The 21,831-nt window shown below is 42.2% G+C and overlaps 1 protein-coding gene across 2 annotated transcripts in view; it reads left to right on the forward strand.

Moving 5' to 3' along the window:
• The window catches only part of Prmt3 (protein arginine methyltransferase 3), an 89,905-nt gene that overhangs the window by 15,788 nt on the left and 52,286 nt on the right, over positions 1-21,831 (forward strand). For both annotated transcript variants that reach the window (XM_039093128.2, NM_053557.2), the window contains exons 9-10: positions 4,778-4,899; positions 12,803-12,902. In XM_039093128.2, coding sequence (XP_038949056.1) covers positions 4,778-4,899; positions 12,803-12,902 — 222 coding nt within the window. The remainder of the gene's footprint in view (positions 1-4,777; positions 4,900-12,802; positions 12,903-21,831) is intronic.

Raw genomic sequence — 21,831 nt, forward strand, 5'->3', positions numbered from 1 at the left:
TGTTCACTTTGTTTGTTGTTTGTTAGAAAAGAGGAAATCAACTTATGTTATCATTTTATAGAATACCATCAATTTATTTTGTTATTCTCACCACTTTTTCTGAGTCTGTGGAGTTTTGCCGGCCTTGATCACTCAGTTATCAGCTAGATGTAATTAACTACTAAAGTTCAATGGAGAGTATAATGAGGCTCTGGAAGCACATTGACCTGTGCTAGAAGCCAGTTGTATGATTCAACTGTAGGGTTCTGGACATGTTTCTTCCTCTCTTTGGAATTTACTTTCCTCATTTGAAAAATGAGGATTAAATAAAGTGTGTGTGTGTGTGTGTGTGAGAGAGAGAGAGAGAGAGAGAGAGAGACAGAGAGAGACAGAGACAGAGACAGAGAGACAGACAGAGACAGACAGAGACAGAGAGACAGAGAGACAGAGAGACAGAGAGACAGAGACAGAAAAACCTGTGCTCTACGTCTCTGTCTGCACAGGCCCCAAGGCCAAGAGGGCATCGAGTATCTTCTTGTATCACCACTCCTCACCCCACCCCCACCTCCCCACCCCAATTTCCCTGAGGCAGAGTCTTTCTCTGAACCTGGATCTCCCAGTTTATTGGCTAGGATGGAAGCCAGCAAGCCCCAGAAACCCTGCTGTCCCCTCTCAGAGCTGTGGTTGCAGGCATGCCCGCACACTGGGCCTGCCAGGATCTGAACGCTAGTCCTCATGACTGCACAGCAAGCACAGAGACCACTGCACTGTGTCTCTCCAGCCTGCAAGCAGAGTCTTAATTGAACTGTGCTGTGTATAGCTTAAATCTTTTTGTGCATTTACTTTTACAGAAATTATTCCTTCATTAACATTTCTCCCCTTTTCCAGTGTCATTAAGTAACAAATGACAAAAGTTGAGTAGTAGTCAGTATAGTCAAAATGTTATGGCCGATCACACCATTTATCTTCAGAATTGTGTTCATTTTACAAAGCTGACTACCCATTGGTGACTCCCCATTTCCCCCTCCCTTCAGCTTCTGAAGGTCACTATTTTTCCTTTTGTTGTGACTATATAAGTTGAATCATAAGCTGTCTTGTCTCACCTAACACAGTGGCTCCAAAGACTTCTCACTGGAGCATGTCTTAGAATTATTCCCTTTTTAAGACTGGGTAAACTGATTGCATCTATATATACCCTGTTCTCCATTCATGGGTCTGTAGATGCTCAGTTTATGTCCACGCTTTATCTGTTGGGGATACTGTTGCTGTTAACATAGATGTTGAGATGCCCTTTCAGAACCCGCCCTCCTTGTTTGGAGATGTGTCCAGAGGTGGAATTGCCACATCCTGTGACAATTCCTTTTTAGTCCTTGAAGAGATGCCACATAGGTTTGTTTCTTTGTTTGTTTGGGTTTTTTTTTTTTGGGGGTGGTTTGTTTTGTTTAAAGTGGGTTTTCTCTCGTCCATTTCCAGCCATGCACAAGGGCTCCACTTCTGAGTGCTAACTCTGGTATGTGTTTTCTGTCCTGTAGCAATTCTAATGGGTCTGAGAGGTTTTTATAGTTCAGATGGCCATTTCTCCAGTGACTGGCAGTGTGGACTATCTTTCCCTGATACATTTTAGTTGTTCATATATCCAGTATAAGAACATCTATACATTGTTTTAATATTTATACTAGAATATTATTTCATGTAATATGTATGTGTGTGAGAATATAACTTATTTTTTATTCATGCTGAGTGTGGTGGCAGGTATGCCTATATACAATCCTAGCACTCAGTAGGCTACAACATTAACTTACTAATTTCTTTCTTTCTTTCTGTCTTTCTTTCTACCTTTCTTTCTCTCTCTCTCTCTCTCTCTCTCTCTCTCTCCCTCCCTCCCTCCCTCCCTCCTTCCCTCTTCCTCCTTCTTTTTCCCTCCCTCCTCTCCCTCCTCCCTCCCTTCCTTACTCTCTCTTTCTCTTCCTTCTCCTCCTCCTTTTCCTCCTCTTGCTCCTTTTCTTTTTGGTGGTACTGGTGTTGGTTTTTGAGAGGGTTTCTTTGTGTAGCCCTGGATGTCTTGAAACTTGCTTTATAGACCAGGCAAGCCTCAAATTCCCCCTGCCTCTGCCTCTGCCTCTGCCTCTGCCTCTGCCTCTGCCTCTGCCTCTGCCTCTGCCTCTGCCTCTGCCTCTGCCTCTGCCTCTGCCTCTGCCTCTGCCTCTGCCTCTGCCTCTGCCTCTGCCTCTGCCTCTGCCTCTGCCTCTGCCTCTGCCTCTGCCTCTGCCTCTGCCTCTGCCTCTGCCTCTGCCTCTCTGCCTCTCTGCCTCTCTGCCTCTCTGCCTCTCTGCCTCTCTGCCTCTCTCTGCCTCTCTCTGCCTCTCTCTGCCTCTCTGCCTCTCTCTGCCTCTCTCTGCCTCTCTGCCTCTCTGCCTCTCTGCCTCTGCCTCTGCCTCTGCCTCTGCCTGTCTTCCATTTGCTTCAATTAAAGCCTGTGCCACTACACCCAACTTTGTGGCAGGAATTTTCAAGTTCAGTGGCCTTCATGAAAAGTTCCAGGACAATCTGGCAAGCTACCTAGCAAGACCCTGTGTCAGAAAACCAAAAGTTAGGTGCTCATCTGGTCTGGGTTTGATCCGTGTGTGGCAGAAATTTTAAAAAGTGGACTCTGGGTCATAATGGGTATTCTCCAGTGGTATTGGTGCCAGTCTGTCCTTCCATCAGCAGCTGAAGCAGTGTGTGATCAAACTTCTCAGTCTCTTTCCAAGCTTTTATTTTTATTTCTCATTTTATGAATTGTAATGAGTTTTGGACAATGAAGTGGGTTTAGTCCCCACCACAAAAATGAGATTCTCTGGGAGCTTTTGCCACACTATACATTTGTACTTTTTGTGTTTTACTGCTTTCTTTCTGTTTTGGTTTATTATATTTTATGTGGAACTTGACAGAATTTGTTTGTAATGATATTATTGATTGTACATTAAAAGGAAATTCTTAGAGACTACTGATTTTGCCTTATGGGAGGAAGGAGTGGGGAGGGTCATTGGGCCCTCACTGAGATTTCAGCCATCCCTTCCTGTATCTTTTTGACATTTGTATGGTAATTCTGTTCTAATCGCACTGGCCTTGTGGTCTGGGGAGGTGCTAGAGCATATAGAGTAAAGAAGCTTAACTAACTGAAGGGTGGGGGGTGGGGGGAGGACTTACCATACTCTGTAAGCAAGCACCATAAACTCACTGCTCCCCAAGCTGGACTTTTGAACTTTGGTTTGTTGCTGGTGTCCTCAAGAAGGGGATTAAATATAATTGTGTTCCTCAGGGAAGTTCTCCCACAACAGCTGAGTCATGTTGTAAATAATCTTTAACTTCTAAAGAATTTGTTTTGTTTCTATTATGAGATATTGTAGCCAGGGCAGTGCTGTGTGCACATTCTCCTCCTGAACTATATCTCTGGACCCCAGAACTCTGATACAATGTGGATACATTGGAAAGAAGAGAGAATGGGAACAGAAAGAATGGAAAACAATACTGTTATATAGTTCACATATAAATAAACACAGAGGATGCTATTGGTACACATCCTAAGTGTGTGTTCCATAGTCTTACCTCAGAGGAAATTGCTAGGTAGTGGTGAGTGGACTAGCCCTGTGGAGTTCAGCTTGGTTGTGTCCTCAGAGCTTTGTATAGCACAGTACTATACTGCACAGTCTCAGTTCTCTAATCGTATGAGTCAGAGCGATTCTCCAACCTATTTACAATTTAAAAGAGTATATCCCCTTCCCCCTGCTCTAATATTTATCCCATTTTTTTATTATGTTACTGCCTGGCATTTTATATTCTTTTATTCATTTATTGTTCATTTCTCCAAAGAGTTTGTGTTAACTATTAAGTCAAAGACTAGGAGAGCAAGGCATGGTTGTACGTTCCTATAATCCCAGTGCTTATAAAACTGTGTGTTTAACATACATGGCATGGTTGTATGTTCCTATAATCCCAGTGCTTATAAAACTGGGTGTTTAATATACATGGCATGGTTGTATGTTCCTATAATCCCAGTGCTTATAAAAACCAGGTGTTTAATATACAAGGGCTCTGGAATGGTGCATATTTGGACAAATTTATAGCATTTGTGAGGTGTTACTGTCAATGAAAGAGCACACAGGTTACCTCCTGGCATTTCTCAGGTTAGCATAGAAGGCATTGTTAGCTGTCACTATGATATTCTTAACTGAAGTGTTTGGTAGATTCTTCTCCCAAATGACGTCCCACTCCTTCCCTCTGGTCACCTCCTCTCATACGCCACATTCCCCTTTGCCTTTGTAACTGTTTTTAAATTGTATTGGGTCTACTTTAATTCCTTTTGCTCAAACTCAAAAGGTATGTTTCTGTCCAAATTCAGATTTATTGAGCCTCAGTTAGACTCTAGCAATAAGTGGAGTAAAGTATCTTTATGCTGGCCATAGAGTTGTTTGCTTTGTGAAAAGTGTCTCTTAATTTAGCGTTGTTGGCCTAATTGCAGAATACTGTGGCCAACTACAATGCTATTAATTTTAAATAACCCATAACATGCTGTTTTTTACACATAGAAATTACAATATTTAATCAACAAAGTTAAACTTTTATTAGAAGTTGCTCCTATCTCAAATATTCCCACATGACTGCAGTTTGAAATAGGGGCTTTTCCAACAGTAGCCACTTTATCTTTTTTTTTTTTTTCTTTTTTTCGGAGCTGGGGACCGAACCCAGGGCCTTGCGCTTCCTAGGCAAGCGCTCTACCACTGAGCTAAATCCCCAGTTTTGTCACTTTATCTTTCAGGTTGTTCTGGATGTTGGCTGTGGAACTGGAATTCTCTCCATGTTTGCTGCCAAAGCTGGGGCAAAGAAGGTGATTGCAGTTGACCAGTCTGAAATCCTCTACCAGGCTATGGATATCATAAGGTAGGTGCACATTTAAGGCTCAATTTATAATTAATTTTGAACTTGAAAGTTTATATATTTCCTAACTTTTAGCAACTATCTAATAAAAAATAGTCAAGATATTTGTCTTTTTGTAAAAATATACCAGCATAATACAATCTTAAGTTGTGTTGGGCTGGTTGTGCTGGAGTCGTGTGCTGAGTCATCCTGACAGTTGTCCTGGAATTGTTCTTATGCTATTTTGACCCAGAGCATGCTGATTATAGTATAAGACCAGGAGCCGTTATAGAATGGTATTAACACAACACTCCTCAGAGGAGATCTGTCAGGAGTGCCTTCTTTGGCAAATAACAAAGACTAAAGCCTATGTTTTTATTTTCTGACATCAGCCTTCTTCCTTTATGCTAATTCTGGAATGGTTAGAAGCAAATTGAAGTCAGGCTATAAAGGTTTTTATTTCCCATTTGTATGGTGCACAGTTAAACCTCATTGCCGTTCTAGGGTTCCTTAGCAGGCATCTCGCAAACAAACATGAGAGCCACATGAGAGTGAAAAACTGTTCTAAAAAAATTAACAAAAACTCATTGTTAGTAGTAAGATTATGGAAAGGCATTTTTGCCAGAAGTTCCCTGGCAAAACAACTGGTGTGAAAGACCTGCTCCTGAAGAAGAGACCTTGTCCCTTCTCCTCTGATCTACACCCTTCTACCACAGTGTTCTGCACCAACTCCAGCATAGTAACAAACCAAGGTGACCCTCAGTCATGACCTCTGAAACAGCTCTCGTGCAGAACTGAAACCTGAACATATACATAAAAATTAGAGCAGGAGCCATGCTCAGCAGGTGAGCTAGCCATTAGCTTGATCTTACAGAACTGGACTACCCATGCTTTCAGTTGAATTTTGTATTTTATTGAAACAATGGAAAAGTTTGTTCCAGTTCCCAAGGGTTTAAGAAGCATGCTTGCCCGTTATCAAGTTCACATCCATTGTATCTGAACTTCAAAACTCAAAGGTATAGTGTTAAAGCTTAGAAAAATGGTTTAAATTTTTTTTTGCTTTTTTTAAAATTTAGGTATATGATTGTTAGCGTGTGTGTGTGTGTGTGTGTGTGTGTGTGTGTGTGTGCGTGCATGTGTGTAAGCCAGATTAAGGCTTTGAAGCCTCTGGAACTGTACTTAGGGATAGTTGCGAGCCACCACGTGGATGCTAGGAACTGAACCTATGTCCTCTGAAGAGCAGCCAGTTCTCTTACCTGCGGAGCCATCATTCCTACCCTAATTTTTGTGCATATGTTCAGGTTTCAGTTCTGTGATGAGCTCTGTTCTGCAGGAGAGTTTAATTCAGTTCAGTATTTCAGCGGTTGTGGCTCAGGGTCTCCTAGATTTGTGTTATTGTGCTGGTGTTGAAGCAGATACTGTGGAGGAAACCTCCCTTGATGGCATGGGTCAGGGGAGACCAGAGGGCAAGCTCTCTTCTTCAAAGTGTGACCTGTTTCTTCCAGTTAGTGCATGTTTCTTAGTCCCGTGTTTTCATGACATCATGATGTAGATTTACCCATTGATGAATGCTGTGCCTTCATTACCCAAGCACTTTCCCAGAGCCAGCTGGCAACACAGCCACTGCACCACAGCAGAAAGTCTCTTTTCCTTCATGACCATCTCGACACTTGCCCTGTCACTCATGTAGAGTGGCAGTGATGTCTCGAGGAACAGGCAGTGGAGTTTAGAATGTGGTGACCCTGTGCATGCTCCTCTTCTCAATGAGAGGAGAGGTAGGGGGACATCCAAGGCAATGAAGTAACTCCCACCACAGTTCTTAGCGCTGTGGCAGGCCACTGCTCCTAGTTGCTTGTTGAATGAAAAACCTCGTCACTGTGTAGGTTTTTTTCTGATGGAAATTATCAGAGGCAATATTTGTATGACAGTACTGATGCTTGTGAAGCCTTGTCTCACTGTGCTAGGTGGCCTTGCTTAAGTTACATAGAGGAAATTGTTTGCTACTCCTTATTAGTGCTGTAATTATTAGAGAGGAAACCAGGCGTGTTTTCCAAAACTTGTACTTTTGGTTTTTTTTGAGACTCTCAGCTGTGTAGCCTACTCCTCTTTCAGCCATACATGACGTGTGGATCACACGCCCAGTTGCAGGAGTTCTGTCTATGTTCTTGTCTATCACAGCCTTGTCTTGTTATTTATTCCGTTCATTTTAACATAATCTAATATACCAAATTGGTAAATGGGTTATCAATCAATCATGAATTTGAATGTTAGTAGTTCAAATTATTTAATAACAGCTTACTAACAGTGCTCAAACTGGGTCTTCCACTTAACAATAAATTGCTAACATTCCTTTATTCTTTCTGTTGAGTTTAGAATGAGGAATATTTTAGTTATTTAATTTAAATTGTGTTAAATCTAAAATAGTCCATTCAACCAGCTATTCTGAGGCTGCTGATAGAAAAAAATATACTTAGAGTTTCAGGAGTGTTGTTGATGGCAAGAAAACTAAAACGTGCAAGAGAGTTCTTTTTCCTGTTGTTATATTTTTAACTACACAGAGAGTAATCATTCAGAAACATAAACTTAGCTGAGGATAGAAAGCTATTCAGCTGCCAGACAGTTATGTACTGCGTTGACTCTCAGATCTCTGCTGGATGTATTTTGCCATTTTGTCTCATCATTCAGACTTTGACATAGCTGGAGAGTTGTCATGAGAGAGATGATCTATTTCACATTCAGAACTGCTTCTGTCTAGCATATTAACAAGATAAGAAAAACCTAGTGAGGCAGGATAGCCCAGCCAGCACTCAAGCCCCTGCCTAGCATATGTGAGGCCTGGCTTTGACCCCAGCACCACAAACAGAATAAAAACAAAAACCAAGGGCTATTTTGACCTGCTGTCACGTTCATATAAGTGCCTTCTAGACTAAGACAAGAGCTCTCTCATCTTTTATCCCTAACACCTGCAAAGCAGATCGATGATGGACTGTTAGCAAAGTCTTTGAACTGATAAAAGCTTCCTGAAATGCCAGCTCCCCCTGGTTTGGCAGGGACACAAGTGGCTCCTGTGAATGCCTGCCTGGTGAGTGAGTAGATTAATGAATTTTCAACACCTAGCAGCACATCACATACTCAGTCAGTTACGTTGTCCTCCTTGGGGGCCTGAGACCCTTATCTGCATGAATCTGATGATTCTTTTCACCACTGTCTTTACTGTAGCAGAGGTTAGTTACCTTATTGTTCCACAGCCACATGCAAATGGATGCACTGAGTGGGTTGCTCATGCCCTGCTCTGAGCTACATATCTCCCCCGGACCCTTTTATCTACCATATAGTATTTGTTTTTAATTGATTATGTGTCTATGGCTAAGGAAACTAGTTGGGGAGTGTCTGAGGTCTGGGGTGGAGAAGGAGTCCTAGTCAGGGAATCATTCTTGCAGTCCTGCTTCAGCCTCTTTGGCACTCCCACCCTGTGCACCTCTGTGCTCCCCTCTGGAGCTTGTGTTGCTGTGTGCTGTGCACTTGAATGCATGAACCGGCCTGCTGATCTGATTCGCTCTTTATTCTCTCCCACCAAATTACCAGAATTTTTGGTCTGATACCTATTATAATATCTCTGCTTTTGTATTACAGTTTTAATTTATTATCATTCAGTATGCTTGGATAACAAAAGATGATCAAATGTGTGGTTTGGACACTGAATTGAAATCCCAAGAGGGCTTTACCTATTACAGTATTCTCACACTGTCACTTTCAGCTTTTGTTGGCATACCGGTATTCTTTTCTGTGATTTCTAGGATACTTGTCACCACTTTTAAAAGTCACTCATTTGATTGTGAATTCCTACTATGTTCTGTGCTCTCTACCTGTGTATTTTCTCATGTTTCTTAAAATGTGAACTGTGTCTGTTTATCTCAGTCACTGGGCAAACTGAATTGCAAACTTAATTGTGTACTATTTATTCTAAAGGTACACAAATGGTTCTTTGTTGTCATTTAGGAAAATCTGACTCCATTAACCGCACCTTTCAGCTCCCTGTAAGAGCTCTTTGATATAGTTCTTTATCAAATCAGTGTGTTTTCTCCCTAAAACACTGGAAGTTGAATGAATATGGGGGTTTCTACCAGAGCCAGCTCCGTCATGGAGATCCCGTTGTACCCTGTGCTGCTCACTGTCCTCCTCTCCTCTGATTGTCTTCCTGAGGGCACTGGTGTATACAGCTCTTGCCTCCCCTCCTCTAGTGTCTTAATACAATAGATGAGACTGCTGCTTTGAAGACAGGAAATAAGCAGAGAGGGTTTTGCTGTAGCATGATTTCTACACTAAAACAAACTGGTAATTCAGTGCTTATTGGGTTAGTTGCGAGAGCTGCTTATAGGGCTTACTACAGGGAAATATTTGCACAGATTGAAGCTTTGGTAGCTGGGCAGCAGATTTGGCTAAAGAGATTGATTCATTTAGAATGCTTTTAGGCTAAAGTAAGACTGGGGCACACTTGGGTATCTAGGTTCGTCTGTAGGTCTTCCTCGAATAGGGAGTTAGCTGGTGCTGAAAAATGTGTGGAGCAGACCAAACCCATGTTCCTGGGAACGATGGGCCTGTCTCTTCTGTGTATTTTTGGATCATGTTCTCCTCTCTATGTCCATAACCGAGCAAGCGATTGCTGATGTTAGCAGCAAATCATAAATGGTCCAAGCAGACAGCTGTTCTCAGAGCAGGCCTTGTCTCCACACAGCCTTTCCAAGATGTGTCTGTGTGGGGAGGTGGGTCCTGCTCCCTTAAGAAGCATAAAGTATTTATGGCTGCTAAGGCCTTAGCATTTTAGAAACTAGCGAGCAGCTATAGTAATTTCTAAGGATTCCCTTGAAAAACTCAAAACTAAGCAAATTCTCCTCTTTCTATTTTTGTATCAAATACTGCATAGATATAAACATACAGAAGCATAAGCGAGCAATAGAATGCATAAGTATTCATAATCATGGAGGAAAAATAACATACAGTGGTAACCATCACCAGGAAGAGAGCCTAACCATCACCTGCTCTTCAGAAGCCATCTCATCCTCAGCCCTTCCCCAGTTAGACAGGCTGCCATGACTGCTCAACTCCACACATACGTCTATGCGATATAAACCTACGAGCAGAGTGAGAGTCAGCAGGAGAGAGCACCTGCTGACGTCCTAAGCGTTCGCTTGGCTGGCTTCCAACGTGGTTATGCTGGTCTGCGTTGGCTCAGTCACACATAACAATTCTCATTTGAAGAATCTGCAGGGTTATAAGTACACCTTTGTAGGGGCCCATGTAATCCCCTTGCTCCCTTTCTTTCCCAAAACTGCTTAAACCCTCTTGGTGAGCTAGTTATTGCTTTGTGTGTCCTTTCTTTCCTTCCATAGATTTTTATTTTTTTAAAGATAGCCATGACATTATAGTCTGAATTTCACTGTAGGAGAACCTCCAGAAAACCTAACTTATAGATGGGAAGCCCTCTTATCCTCCACCTACCTACGTAGGCCTGCGTTTTGTAAGAAGCCAGTCAAGTATGAATCTGTAGACTAAAGATTTCATAAAGGGTGAGAGAAAAGTCTACTAGAAATTCAAGGCCCTGTCTTAAGAGAGGGGGAGGGAGGGAATGGAGAGAGGGGCGGGGGAAGGAGAGGAAGAGAAAGAAGGAGAGAGGAGAGGGACATAGACTTTCTGAAAATGAGTAATCAGCCTTTCATGTGTTATGGCCACCCAAGTATAAGTGTTTCCAAAAAAAATTGTACTTTAAAATGAATAGTTTGGTGTAACAATAATACCTTGATGATGTTAGGGCATCTCTTTTTTATGCAGGAAAAACTCCCATGTAATTAAAATGGATGTTCTCTAATTGAGAACTTGGTTTAATTAGATAGCAACTTAATCTTCAGCCTGCTTCCCAAAATGGTCATTTTAATTCTGTCATCTTAAGTCACAGAAAAGGGGGGTTGAAAACACATGTTAGTCATTAAGCATATATATAGGGCAAGGTTATAATAAGTTTTCTTTTCCTTCTGTTGGTTTTATTTTCTGTTTGGTTGGTTGATTTTGTTTAGTGTTTTTAATCCAAACCCCTCTTGAACTTGTAGCAATCCTCCTGTCTCAGCCTCTTGAGTGCTATGATAGCAAACATGTATCACCATACTGTGTCTAAAAATAGTTTATGACTGGTCTAGATCCTCAGCCTCTCTGCACCATAGTGCCTTTTCTGTCCTGTGCCATGTTTGAGATGTGTCTCTGGTGGTGTTCACAAGTGTGTAGTGAGCAGGCCAGGTGCTAGTGTAGCGTCTCCCCACAATTACACTAGCCCAGGGAGATTATCGAGTTTGGTGAGTGTATGCAGCCACCCAAGAAGGTCTTGGTGCTGTGGCCCTGGCTTTTAACTCCCTGACTGCTGTAGCTTTGAATTCTGGGGAAATCCTGCCTCTGTTGTCATTGCTGCTCTGTTTTCCCTCTCTCTCTCTCTTTTTTTTTTAAAGATGTAGCTACATAAAGGCATATATTCTTCATAAATGCAGATTTCTTTTCAGTCTGAAGTCTTTGTTGTTAATTTACTGTTACTGCCTTGTTAATCAGAGATGTTTTGGGGCACTCATCAGCCAACCAACACAACAGGAAAAGGGACTTTAAAAAGGCACTTTGTTCAACAAACAGCATGACTATTCTGGAAAAAAATACGGCATGTAACCAGCTTTCAGGGATTGTTTAACAAACTAGCACATAGGGTCAGCAAGGACTTTCTGAATAGAATTTCAGTGGCATGGGAACTAGTCACTGATGTCAGCAGATGGGATTGCATAGCAAACTATCAGCAGAGCACACAGAATGGAAGACCAGCTTTGCTAGCTATGTGTCAGTCACATAGGGGCTAACGCCTAGAATTTACCAAAAAAAAATGCAAAAACTAAACACCAAAGAGTAAAACTGTCAGACAACAAATGGGCTAATGAAATAGAGTTCTCAAAAGAAGAAACACAACTGGCCAATGATTACTTTAAAAAGTGTTCAACATCTCCCCAGGCATCAGAGAAATGCAAATTAAAAAATTAAAACTACTCTTCTCTCACTTCACCTTAGCCAGACTAGCTGCCCTCAAGAAATCTGACAACAAATATTGGAGAGGATGCGGAGAAAGATAAGCCCTTACTCATTGCTGGTGGGGGTGCAGATTAGTACAAATATTAAGAAAGTCAGGTTGGAGGGGCTCAAAAACCTAAAGGTAGAGCTACTGTCTAACCAGCCGTACATCCCAGGCACTTGCCTACTGCAGAGGTGTTTGCACTCCCGTGTTCGTTACTGCTCTGATGCCCACCAGCAGATGAAGAGAGAATGAAATGTGGTATATGTGCAAAGTAGAATATGACTCATCTATACAGAAAAAGAAAATTTACAGGAAAATGGATAGAAAGCGTAATATTAAACGAGGTGATACAAACTCAGACAAAAGTCCTCCTGTTTTCTCATTGTAGACTCTAGCCTATAATGTATAGTGTTTATATGTATATGTGGATATAGTATAGCTTAGAAAGGAGACCAAGAGAGCTTTATGTTAGGTGGTGAGGAAAGAGAATGCAGGTAAGAGAACATGAATTGTGGAAAAGGACATTAAGCTAACCCCAGCCCCAGTATCAACCCCATCATAGTTTTTTTCTTCCTTTCTGTGGTGTAAGTACATAAAATTTAATTGATAGTGAATGTGTGAAACCCTGAGTGAAGCCCTCTGGCTTCTGAATGGCCTTTCTAACCGCAGAAGTTCCCTGAGACGTAGAGTTTGCGAGCGGGTAGTGTTGGAGCGGCTACACTAATCCAGCTGTGCAGTGTCTCATTTGTGAGTTAAGTAAAATATGATGATATTTCTTTAAACAGTTTGTAAAACACTTAACAGGCTAATCTAATTCATTATAACTTTCAGGCTAAATAAACTTGAAGATACCATTGTACTAATTAAAGGAAAGATCGAAGAAGTGAGTCTTCCTGTGGAAAAGGTGGATGTTATTATATCAGAGTGGATGGTAAGTAAAGTAAAAAGAGAACTTTTAAATGAACATGGTAGGAGTTTTTACACATATATTTGATAATGACTATGGCAGCAGCTGTGTGGTGGCTGGTTTCACATGGTGCTGGCTTTGTGGCCTCTGCAGTTGTTGCAGACCTGTTGTTCTGTTGGGTAGCTTTGTAGGGATAACTGAGGACTGACCAGGATGTGCTGGGGCTGGGCTGTCCAAGTGTCTCCATCCTGCCCACTGTTCTCTCCTGTGTTATGTAGCCTCATAGAGTGTGTTAAAGCCTTGGTCAGGGCAGAATACCTAACTATATGATTAGCTAACTGGTGGTAATTACCAGTGGATAGGGATTATTGATACATATTGATACAAATGGATGAAATCTGAAAAGTTGCAGATTTCCTGTGTGGGAAATTAAAGGCTTTTTTTGGGTTCTTTTTTTCAGAGCTGGGGATCGAACCCAGGGCCTTGTGCTTCCTAGGCAAGCGCTCTACCACTGAGCTAAATCCCCAACCCCAAATTGAAGGCTTTTTAAAAGGTCTGTTTGCCCCCCCCCCCTCTCTCTCTCTCTCTCCCTCTCTTCCTCTCCTGGCTTGACACGATAAAAAAAAAAAAAAAAAAAAAAAAAAAAGGTCTGTTTGATATTATTACATGATAGTATATTGTCATGTGATACTTTTTATCAAAACAATTTCAAAATGGCTTAAGTTATAAATTTTCTGTAGTTTTTTTTTTTTTTTTTTTTAATGGGCATAGTGACAATACAGCAAAATAGTAACTTTGGGGGCTTTTGAAGTGTTAGGATTTAATAGTGTCCAGTCTGGAGGGAGTGTCACATGGGTGTGGCCATATGCTTGTGGTCTAGCGTGTCATTCCAGGAGGCAGGCCCTGCAGCCCTCTGGTCTCCCTTGGGCTGTTGGAGGTTGAGCTTTGTGTTCAGCTGGGGACGCCCCTGCAGCGGGCACTGTGAGGACGGGTGCTTTTCTCTCGTCTCCTCTGCCGTAAGGGATGGAAACTCATATATGCATTATCACTGCGCAATTTTTGAGTAATAATGCAAATGATTGTTAAGCACACCCATTTATTTACACGCACTTTGCTTATCGCTGTGTTTCCTGAAGTAATCTCACGTGGCTTGCTGTGGTCAGGGTAAGGTCAGACAAGACCTATACCTGCTGCTGGTCTCTTTCATTTCCTACTTCTCTGTGGCTTCACTTGTGGGAGTGCTTTGCCTTGGCTGTCGGCTCCTTAGAGACACATGAGTCTGTTCCCACACACCCTTTTCTCCATTTTATTTTATTCTGTTTTTATAAATTGTTATTGCAATTATATCATTACATCATTGTGCCCTTGTTGGGATACCATTGTATCCCAGTTGTGTATGCCTGTGTGTGGGTGTGTATGGTTGTGCGTGTGAGTGTGTGCTAGATACATACGTGTGCTCAGTCTACATAATGTTCCTCGTGTGTTGTTTTCAGACCTGAAACATGGTTAGCTTTTGTGCTTTAGTCGAACCTTCTGTCACAGCCATCACAGCTTCTGTTGTTATGAAACCTTGTTTCTCCAGAGGATGAGCCACGGTTCACACAGTACTGGCAGATCCCATCACATGTCTCAGTGTAAATAAGTGATGGTGGCCTCTCCTCACAGGAGAGCTTGTCCTGACAGAAATTCATTGGCCCCGACACAGTTGTGTTTGTGATTTCCTGTGTAAGTGAGAAGGCAGATGACGTATGGCAGGTTGAGGGCGTTGCTGTGAGTTGGCCTGAATGCTTAGCCCCTTTCTTTACCTCTGGAGCATGATGGAGCTTCTCAGTACCTTGGTTTCCTGCTCTGTAAAATGAGGAAACAGCAGTACTCACTTCGTGGGCTTCAGCGACGATCAGATGAGCTGCTGCTTGCAGACGTCTCAAGATGGCTCTGGAAACAGCTGTTCGGTTTCGGACAGTAACACAGTGAGTGAATGAGTCCCTAGACTGGGTTGTGAAGCATGGGATGGCTGAGTAACTGCCCAGATGGCTCTACTGGACAGCAGGCCCTGCAGATACTGTGCCAGGATTCATCCTGTTCTTCCTTTCAGACATGACATTCGAGTCATCCCATGTTGTCTGCTATTACCAACCCCTTTCAGTTCTGGAGAGCAGCTGTGATCTTGGTGTCCTGGATGATGAGGACAGTGGTACCTGCACCCTGCTTTCCTCTTCGTGGCTGATATGCTGTCTTGTAGATGTTGTGGGATTTTAGTGTTTGTTTCTTAACCACTGTTCACTGTTTAGCAAATCTATATTTCAGAATGTCAGTGCCAGCTGCCCTTTGACAGTAGCCTCTCCGTGCTTCACTTTTCAGTCATCTCTTAAATATGAGCACACTCACAAGTTCTCCTTCATGTGCCCTTCAGTCCTGTATCCCTGATTCAATGTCTGTGAACATCTGCTTCTTTCCTTAGCTGCTGGGCAGTTTCTTGGGTCATACTTTTTCAGTGTCTTGGGAAGAACTGGTTCCAGTCTGAGTTCTTTCCATGCAGATAACGGTTTTCATGTAAGTAGCTCATCAATATGTATTTGAATCTGTCCAGTTTCCCTGGAGGCCATATTCTTTTGGGCTGCAGTTGTCTGATCATCTTAGGCCCTGTCTTTGACACATCTGCCCTGTCATAACCTCTGCTTCAGGACCCCAAGTGCTAAGTGTCTGGTCTCTTGGTAAGGTTTTTTTTTTGTTTCGTTTTGTTTCCATTTCTAGTCCTTGCTCTGGGTTACATTTTTCTCCAAGTCCTTCCTGATTGTTGCTGCCTTTGTCTTATATGGTGATTGCTAATTCTTCACTTGATTCGTTTCCCTAGTTTTCAAGCCTTTTCAGCATCTCATCTTGTTGCCTTACCTTCTGTCTTTGAACTCCATTCCTGTTTCATGATAAGTAATGTTCATGTGCCCATAAGTCGTGCTCCTTACCAGGCTGGAATCTATGTCTTTTTGCACCTTATTCTCTCTCATTTACTGTGTAAAATGATGGGACGGAACTGCCATGCAATGTTGTGTAGCTGTTGTGCCTTGCTTTGTTTTATTTTTGTTTTTCTACCTCTGCATATGTATGTACTCTGCCAACTGCTCTGATGAGTGGGTGACTTCCTGACCATCTTTTCCTTCCTGGATCATCTCTCCAAGAAACAGTGTGACGGTGGTGTCTTTCTAAGTCAGAGGCACTAAGGCTCATCTCCCTTTCCTTCCCTAAAGGTCTTTGAAGTTTTGAATTCCATTCAAGAATTTGAAAGATTTATCTAAGATGAACATTCACAGACTGTTGAGTCATGTACAGATAGGTAACATGGCTATTAAGGGCCTGATACTTCCAAAGCTAATTTGGCTCTGGACCTGCAGCATTCCTACTTCCCACATCCTTGGAGTTCCGTCAGTCTGCCTTTGTAGGTACAGTTTCTTGGGAACTTTCACTCACACAGTGGAACAAAGCCTCTTGTCAACTTGAAGCACAGGAAGCACACAAGGAATTTACCTTATTGACTCTGGCAGGATTATAGATTACTGGCTTTGGCTCAGATCTTCGAGCCACATCAAGCATTAAATTGGGGCTTTGCATTTCCCTGAGGCTGATTTGTGCTTGAAAGTCCTTCGAAGTGGGTGGAGTGGGGAGGAAGTGTTTGACCACAGGGTACCAAGCTGTTTGGGTGGGCTCCTAAATTCACTGCATGTCTGGCCTTGTTTTTTGGAGTCCTCACTAAAGTGCACCCCAAGCTTCTTTACCAGGTTTAGCAAATGCCCTTAGGACTGATTCTTATTGATGCATCTAACAAGATGGCCTTTTCCTATTGTATATTTGTTGTATTTAGAAAATTGAGGTCTTGTTCTTTTAACTCTCCAACCATACTGCTAGTTAACATTTTCTCTAGCCTTAAAATGATGTGTGTGTGTTTATGGTACTATAACAAAAGTACTAGAGGCTAAGTAATTTATAGATAGAGAAAATAAAATTTTATAAAAATTTTATAAAATTTCACAGTTTCAAGGTGGAAGGCCAAGGTCAAGGACATGTCTGGTCAGGTTCTGGTGTCTGCTGCCAAGAATAGTACCTTGTTGCTGTGTGTGCTCTAGAGGGACAGACACTGTCTTCACATAGATAAGAATAGAAGAGGGCAAGCCCACCACCTCAAGTGTGATAGGCTTCCTTCTCACGGCTCAGTTACTTTGTAAAAATCTCCAGTTCCATGTTTTTGAGAAGAGGTCTTCCAGACTGGCCTCACACTGGCAGAGTATAGCCCTGGCTGGCCCTGAACTCAGGAGCTCACTGTGCACCTGCGTTAGCCATGTGCTGGGATTGTACGCATGCTCTGTCACGTCTGGCTTTCCTTCCAGCTCCTGCAGTCAATTAATGTTTAGTTAGCATACAAAATAAATGGCTTTCTTATAACATTTCCACATATTTAAGTCATGGTATGTTGCTTATAATCCCACAGTGGCCTGCCTTCCTGCTGGTCCCTTTCCTCCTCTATGTGGCTTCCCTTCTGCCTCATGTCATTCATATAACAAGTAAATGTGTGTGTGTAAATCAGGTTGACTTCATGTAAGAGAAAGCACGGAACTTGTCCTTCCTGTTACCCTTACTCTCCCTTCTGTAGGCTCCTCCCCCTTCTGTAGTTCTATTGATTTTTCTTGTCCTATGTATGAATTTTTAAATACAAAGTTTGCATATGAGAGAAAAATTTATTTGCCTTTCTTATCTTACTTCATAGCAGTACATTGTTGGTTTATCTTTAATATATGAATTTGGAGAGACACATTGGATCCTAGCACACTCTGCTAGGTCTCTCTAATATGATTGTCTTTATTAAAGGTGCTGACTTATACTTTGGTTTTTCTCTAAGTGTGGGATTAATCATTCCCCTGAATTTGCTGTGTGAACTCTTGCTTTAGATTTACGTCACGGCCTTAAGCCTGAGAGCCGAGTCTAGGGTAAAGGTGCATGTGTTCTGAGATCTTGAGATGAGATGCTTTTTTTTTTTTTTTTTTCTTCTCAACAGCCTTTATTGCAGGACCACTTCATTGTTGACACAGGGACCGATGTGATGCTTTTTTATAGTTTCCTAAATACCACCGGTGTAAGGGGAAGGGTATTGTACTGATCAGGTCAGAGTGCCATCTAGTGGGAGGAAGGTTTTTAAGCTTTAGAGGGTTCCAAACTGAGAAGCCCCAAGAAGAGGAGGGGCGCCTTGCTCTCCAGACTCCCTGGCACTAGAGAGTAAGTGCTGTGTGGTCAGGGGTCAGCAGGAGGGCCTTGGTATTGCATGACAGTGGCCAGCACATACAAGGTTCCTAGCAGGAGTAGCCATGTTCATTCTCCCTTACACAAAGGTAGTAACCACTTAAAGGAATAGGAAACAGTAGCTCTTCTGACAAATGCTTATTTCACATGGGTATAATTTCACCATCTTTTGATTACTGCTAATATAAAAATATTAAAAACTTACCCTTCATCTTTCCCCTGTTATTCAGGACCTGTCCCATCTTCCACCAGAATCTGTGATGCCCTGTGAAGTGTGTGCATCTCAAGCCCATGGAATGCTCATTCTATAAACTTCCATTCTGAGGCAGAGTAGAGAGCAGGGCACCGTGCACACCAGACCTGCAGTTGTGCTCAGCGCAGTGCTCTGCACTCTCTTCTATTCCTTTTTCAAATATACATCTCTTTAAACCCACATGCTTGATTCTACTGACTGCTGTAGCTACAGCCTTTAAATGTATTCCTTTCAAACTGCTCCTCTGTGGCTTCTGCTGTGATTGATCCTGGTTTCTGTTGTGATCATGACTTCTGCTGTGATTGTGGCTTCTGCAGCAGTGTTGAATTTCAACTGTCAGCAAAGGCTCTGAGGCCTGTGGGCACCTGTTGTTGATTCTCATTTTCTTTGTGATAAAGGAACAGACTCTATTGTCTTCCTTCAGACTTGTTCACGCCTGCTTCATGATTGTGTATCTGCCGTGTGGACTGTCCTCTGGTTTAGGGTGCATGTGTTCCTTGTCCTTAAATGGAGCGTGATGCGCCACTTGAATAACATTGATTTCAGCCTTACATTTATGTTCAAGTCAACCATGGAGGCTTCTTACTCTGTAGGTCGTTTCCAGTGTTGTGCAGTTATCATGTGCACATTCATCAGAGTGGCTCTGTGCTCTCATAAAAGGTAGCTTCTCCCATGATGAAGTGTGCTTGGTTCATGGTCATAGTTTTGGTTCTTTAGTCTTACTGGACTCTTTCAATGTTTATATTAGAATGCCATATGTATTTCTGCCATTTCCCATTTATTTTTGTTTTTGTGATACTGATGGTTGAACCGAGGGTCTTGTTCACACTGGGCAAGTCCTTGACCTCTGAACCACATCCCCAGTCCTTCCCTTTAAACTGTTTCTATATTTAAGTGGGTTTCTTATGTAGAAAATACAGATGATTCCTAAAATAAGATATACCCCAGCTTATGACTTGTCAACTTTATGTTTAAAATCCTTCTGGTGTTTGCATAGCAGGGGCATAGCTATGGATATGGTTTAGTTTTTTGGGTTTTTTTATATCTATTTTATGCTAATGGGTGTTTTGCCTCAGGTATGTATGTGCAACACGTACATGTCTGTATGTATGTGCAACATGTATGTGTATATGTGCAACATGCACGTGTCTGTATGGATGTGCAACATATATGGGTCTTTGTGTAACATGTACATGTCTGGTGCCAACGGAAGCCAGAAAAAATGTCAGATCCAATGCAGCTGAAGTTACAGGAGGTTATGAGCCTCCACTTGGGTTGTAGGAATTTAACTCAGGTTTTCTGCACAAGCAACCAGTGAGGTTAAACACCAAGCCATCTCTCCAGTCTTCGAACGTTAGTGTTTTTTGAGGCCCTTCTCATTTCCACAGTAGCTACACTAGATCCTACTCCCACCACTTGAGTAAGTATACTCCATATCTCTTTCTGTGCCTTTTTATGAGGTCTGAGTTTTGATGTTAAATTCCTTTCCCCCTTACACTCGGTGTTGAATCCACTCTTGGGCCTTTTGCCGGGCAGTTTGATGACACCAACTGTGTAGTGTTGAATGTGCTCTGAATTCAGTAGATGTGTTAGGTCCCATGGCTGTGTTATGGGTTAGATCCTGTAGGCTTGTTACTTGTTGAAAGCAATCTTTTATTTTTTTTTCCTCTAAATCACTTCAGATGACTCTCATCAGTCTTTCTCCAGTGTAACTGCTTATTTTAAACTCTCTCATAACTTGGTTTTGCTTAGGGGTGTTTTAGTCATTTGGTTATTTGAAATTAGGAAAGATGCTTGTATCTATCTGCCTTTTTAAAATCACTTATGAACCTGTACCGGGAAGACATCATGAACATGTTAGGAGTCAGCTTCCTGTTTTCAGGAATGTGAGTCTGCAACCATGGTTTAATTTTTGTGTGTTCTTTGTGGCTCTTAAGTTTTGAAGGGCAAACACAGTATTTAATTTTATGAAGTGAATGTCAGTTTTGAAGGCAGACCGCACCGTGAGCGTCATAGGAGGCAATACCAGGTGTAATCCTTCCAGATGGTGCCCACAGGTGAGGCAGCAGCCTGTGAAATTGTACTCTGAATTGCCATGCAGATGAGTGGGGCGTTAGGAGCCAAGCTTTCTGCTATCAGTAGTAAACGACTTGGTTCAGAACCAGGGACAGTTCCCAGGAAGTTACAGGCTGATAGTCACCTGAGAAGCCTTTAGTAGAGTGAAGTTCAGCAAACTGGGAAGTTAAGAGGAAGGATGGTTGCTGTTAACAGTTCACACACCGTCTTCACCCGCTCACTTTCAATGTGTTAATTTTCTTGGTGCCATCTACCTATTAGTTCTACAGATAACCTGCATGTCTCATAATCATCCATGCCACTGTTTCTGAGCTTACCAAGATGCCACTGTAATAATTTTAATTCTGACCCCATTTAATGTGTTCTCTGGGAAGAATACTTCCGTCCTGCAGTACCCATGTCATCTTAATATAAATGTGTAATCACCCAGTCAGGCAAATCAAATAGAAATTCAGACCTTGGCCTCTGTCATCAAACCAGGTTCACATTCTGCTTCAGTTCATTCACTGTCGATGTGACTGGGGTGTGTGTGTGTGTGTGTGTGTGTGTGTGTGTGTGTGTGTGTGAACTGTTTCCATTTCTAAGTGTTGGTTTCTTCTTTAGGTGATGGCGGTGGCAAGTGTATTTTGTGAGATAGTTAAGTGAGCATTATAAAGCACAGGCAACACCATTACTAGCACTTTTGGTTTTAAAAAAGAAACTGTCACTTTAGATAACCTTATTTTATTTTGTGCCAGAACATTTTAAAAGCAAGCTTCCTTTATTTTATCAGTGTGTATATATATGCGTACATGCTGTTCTTATTCAGAACCTCTTGCTTCAGACAGTGTGGACCATGTGCTGTGGAGCTGACATTGCAGGGCCATTTATGATTGACTGAGAAAAAATGGTCAAGGAATAGATGCAGATGGAGGACAAAGAAGGGAGCATACATAGTGGCATCAGAGAAATCTACTTTAATGGTTAACAATTTAGAAATTACATAAGTACCAGGAAAACCAGTAACCAGTGAAATTGTCAAGCTCTGAGTCTTCAGTAGCATGACAGAGCTTCCAACTGAGACATGTATATCTGTTGTTTAAGAGAATGTTTTCCCATTGGCTGGCTGCCTCCCCGATGTTGTGTTTGTTTGTGTTTTGGTGTGCGTGTGTGTGTGTGTGTGTGTGTGTGTGTGTGTGTGTGTGTGTGTGTGTTGTGTATGTGTGTGTGTTTGTGATGGTGATGGTGATGTCTCATTATGTAGTCCTGGCAGCCTTGGAGCTCACTATGTCCACCAGAGATCCCCCTAAGTGCTGGGATTAAAGGTACATCTCATCACACTCAGCCAATTCCCCTGTT

Source organism: Rattus norvegicus, chromosome 1, assembly GCF_036323735.1.
Source record: "Rattus norvegicus strain BN/NHsdMcwi chromosome 1, GRCr8, whole genome shotgun sequence".
Classification (NCBI taxonomy): domain Eukaryota; kingdom Metazoa; phylum Chordata; class Mammalia; order Rodentia; family Muridae; genus Rattus; species Rattus norvegicus.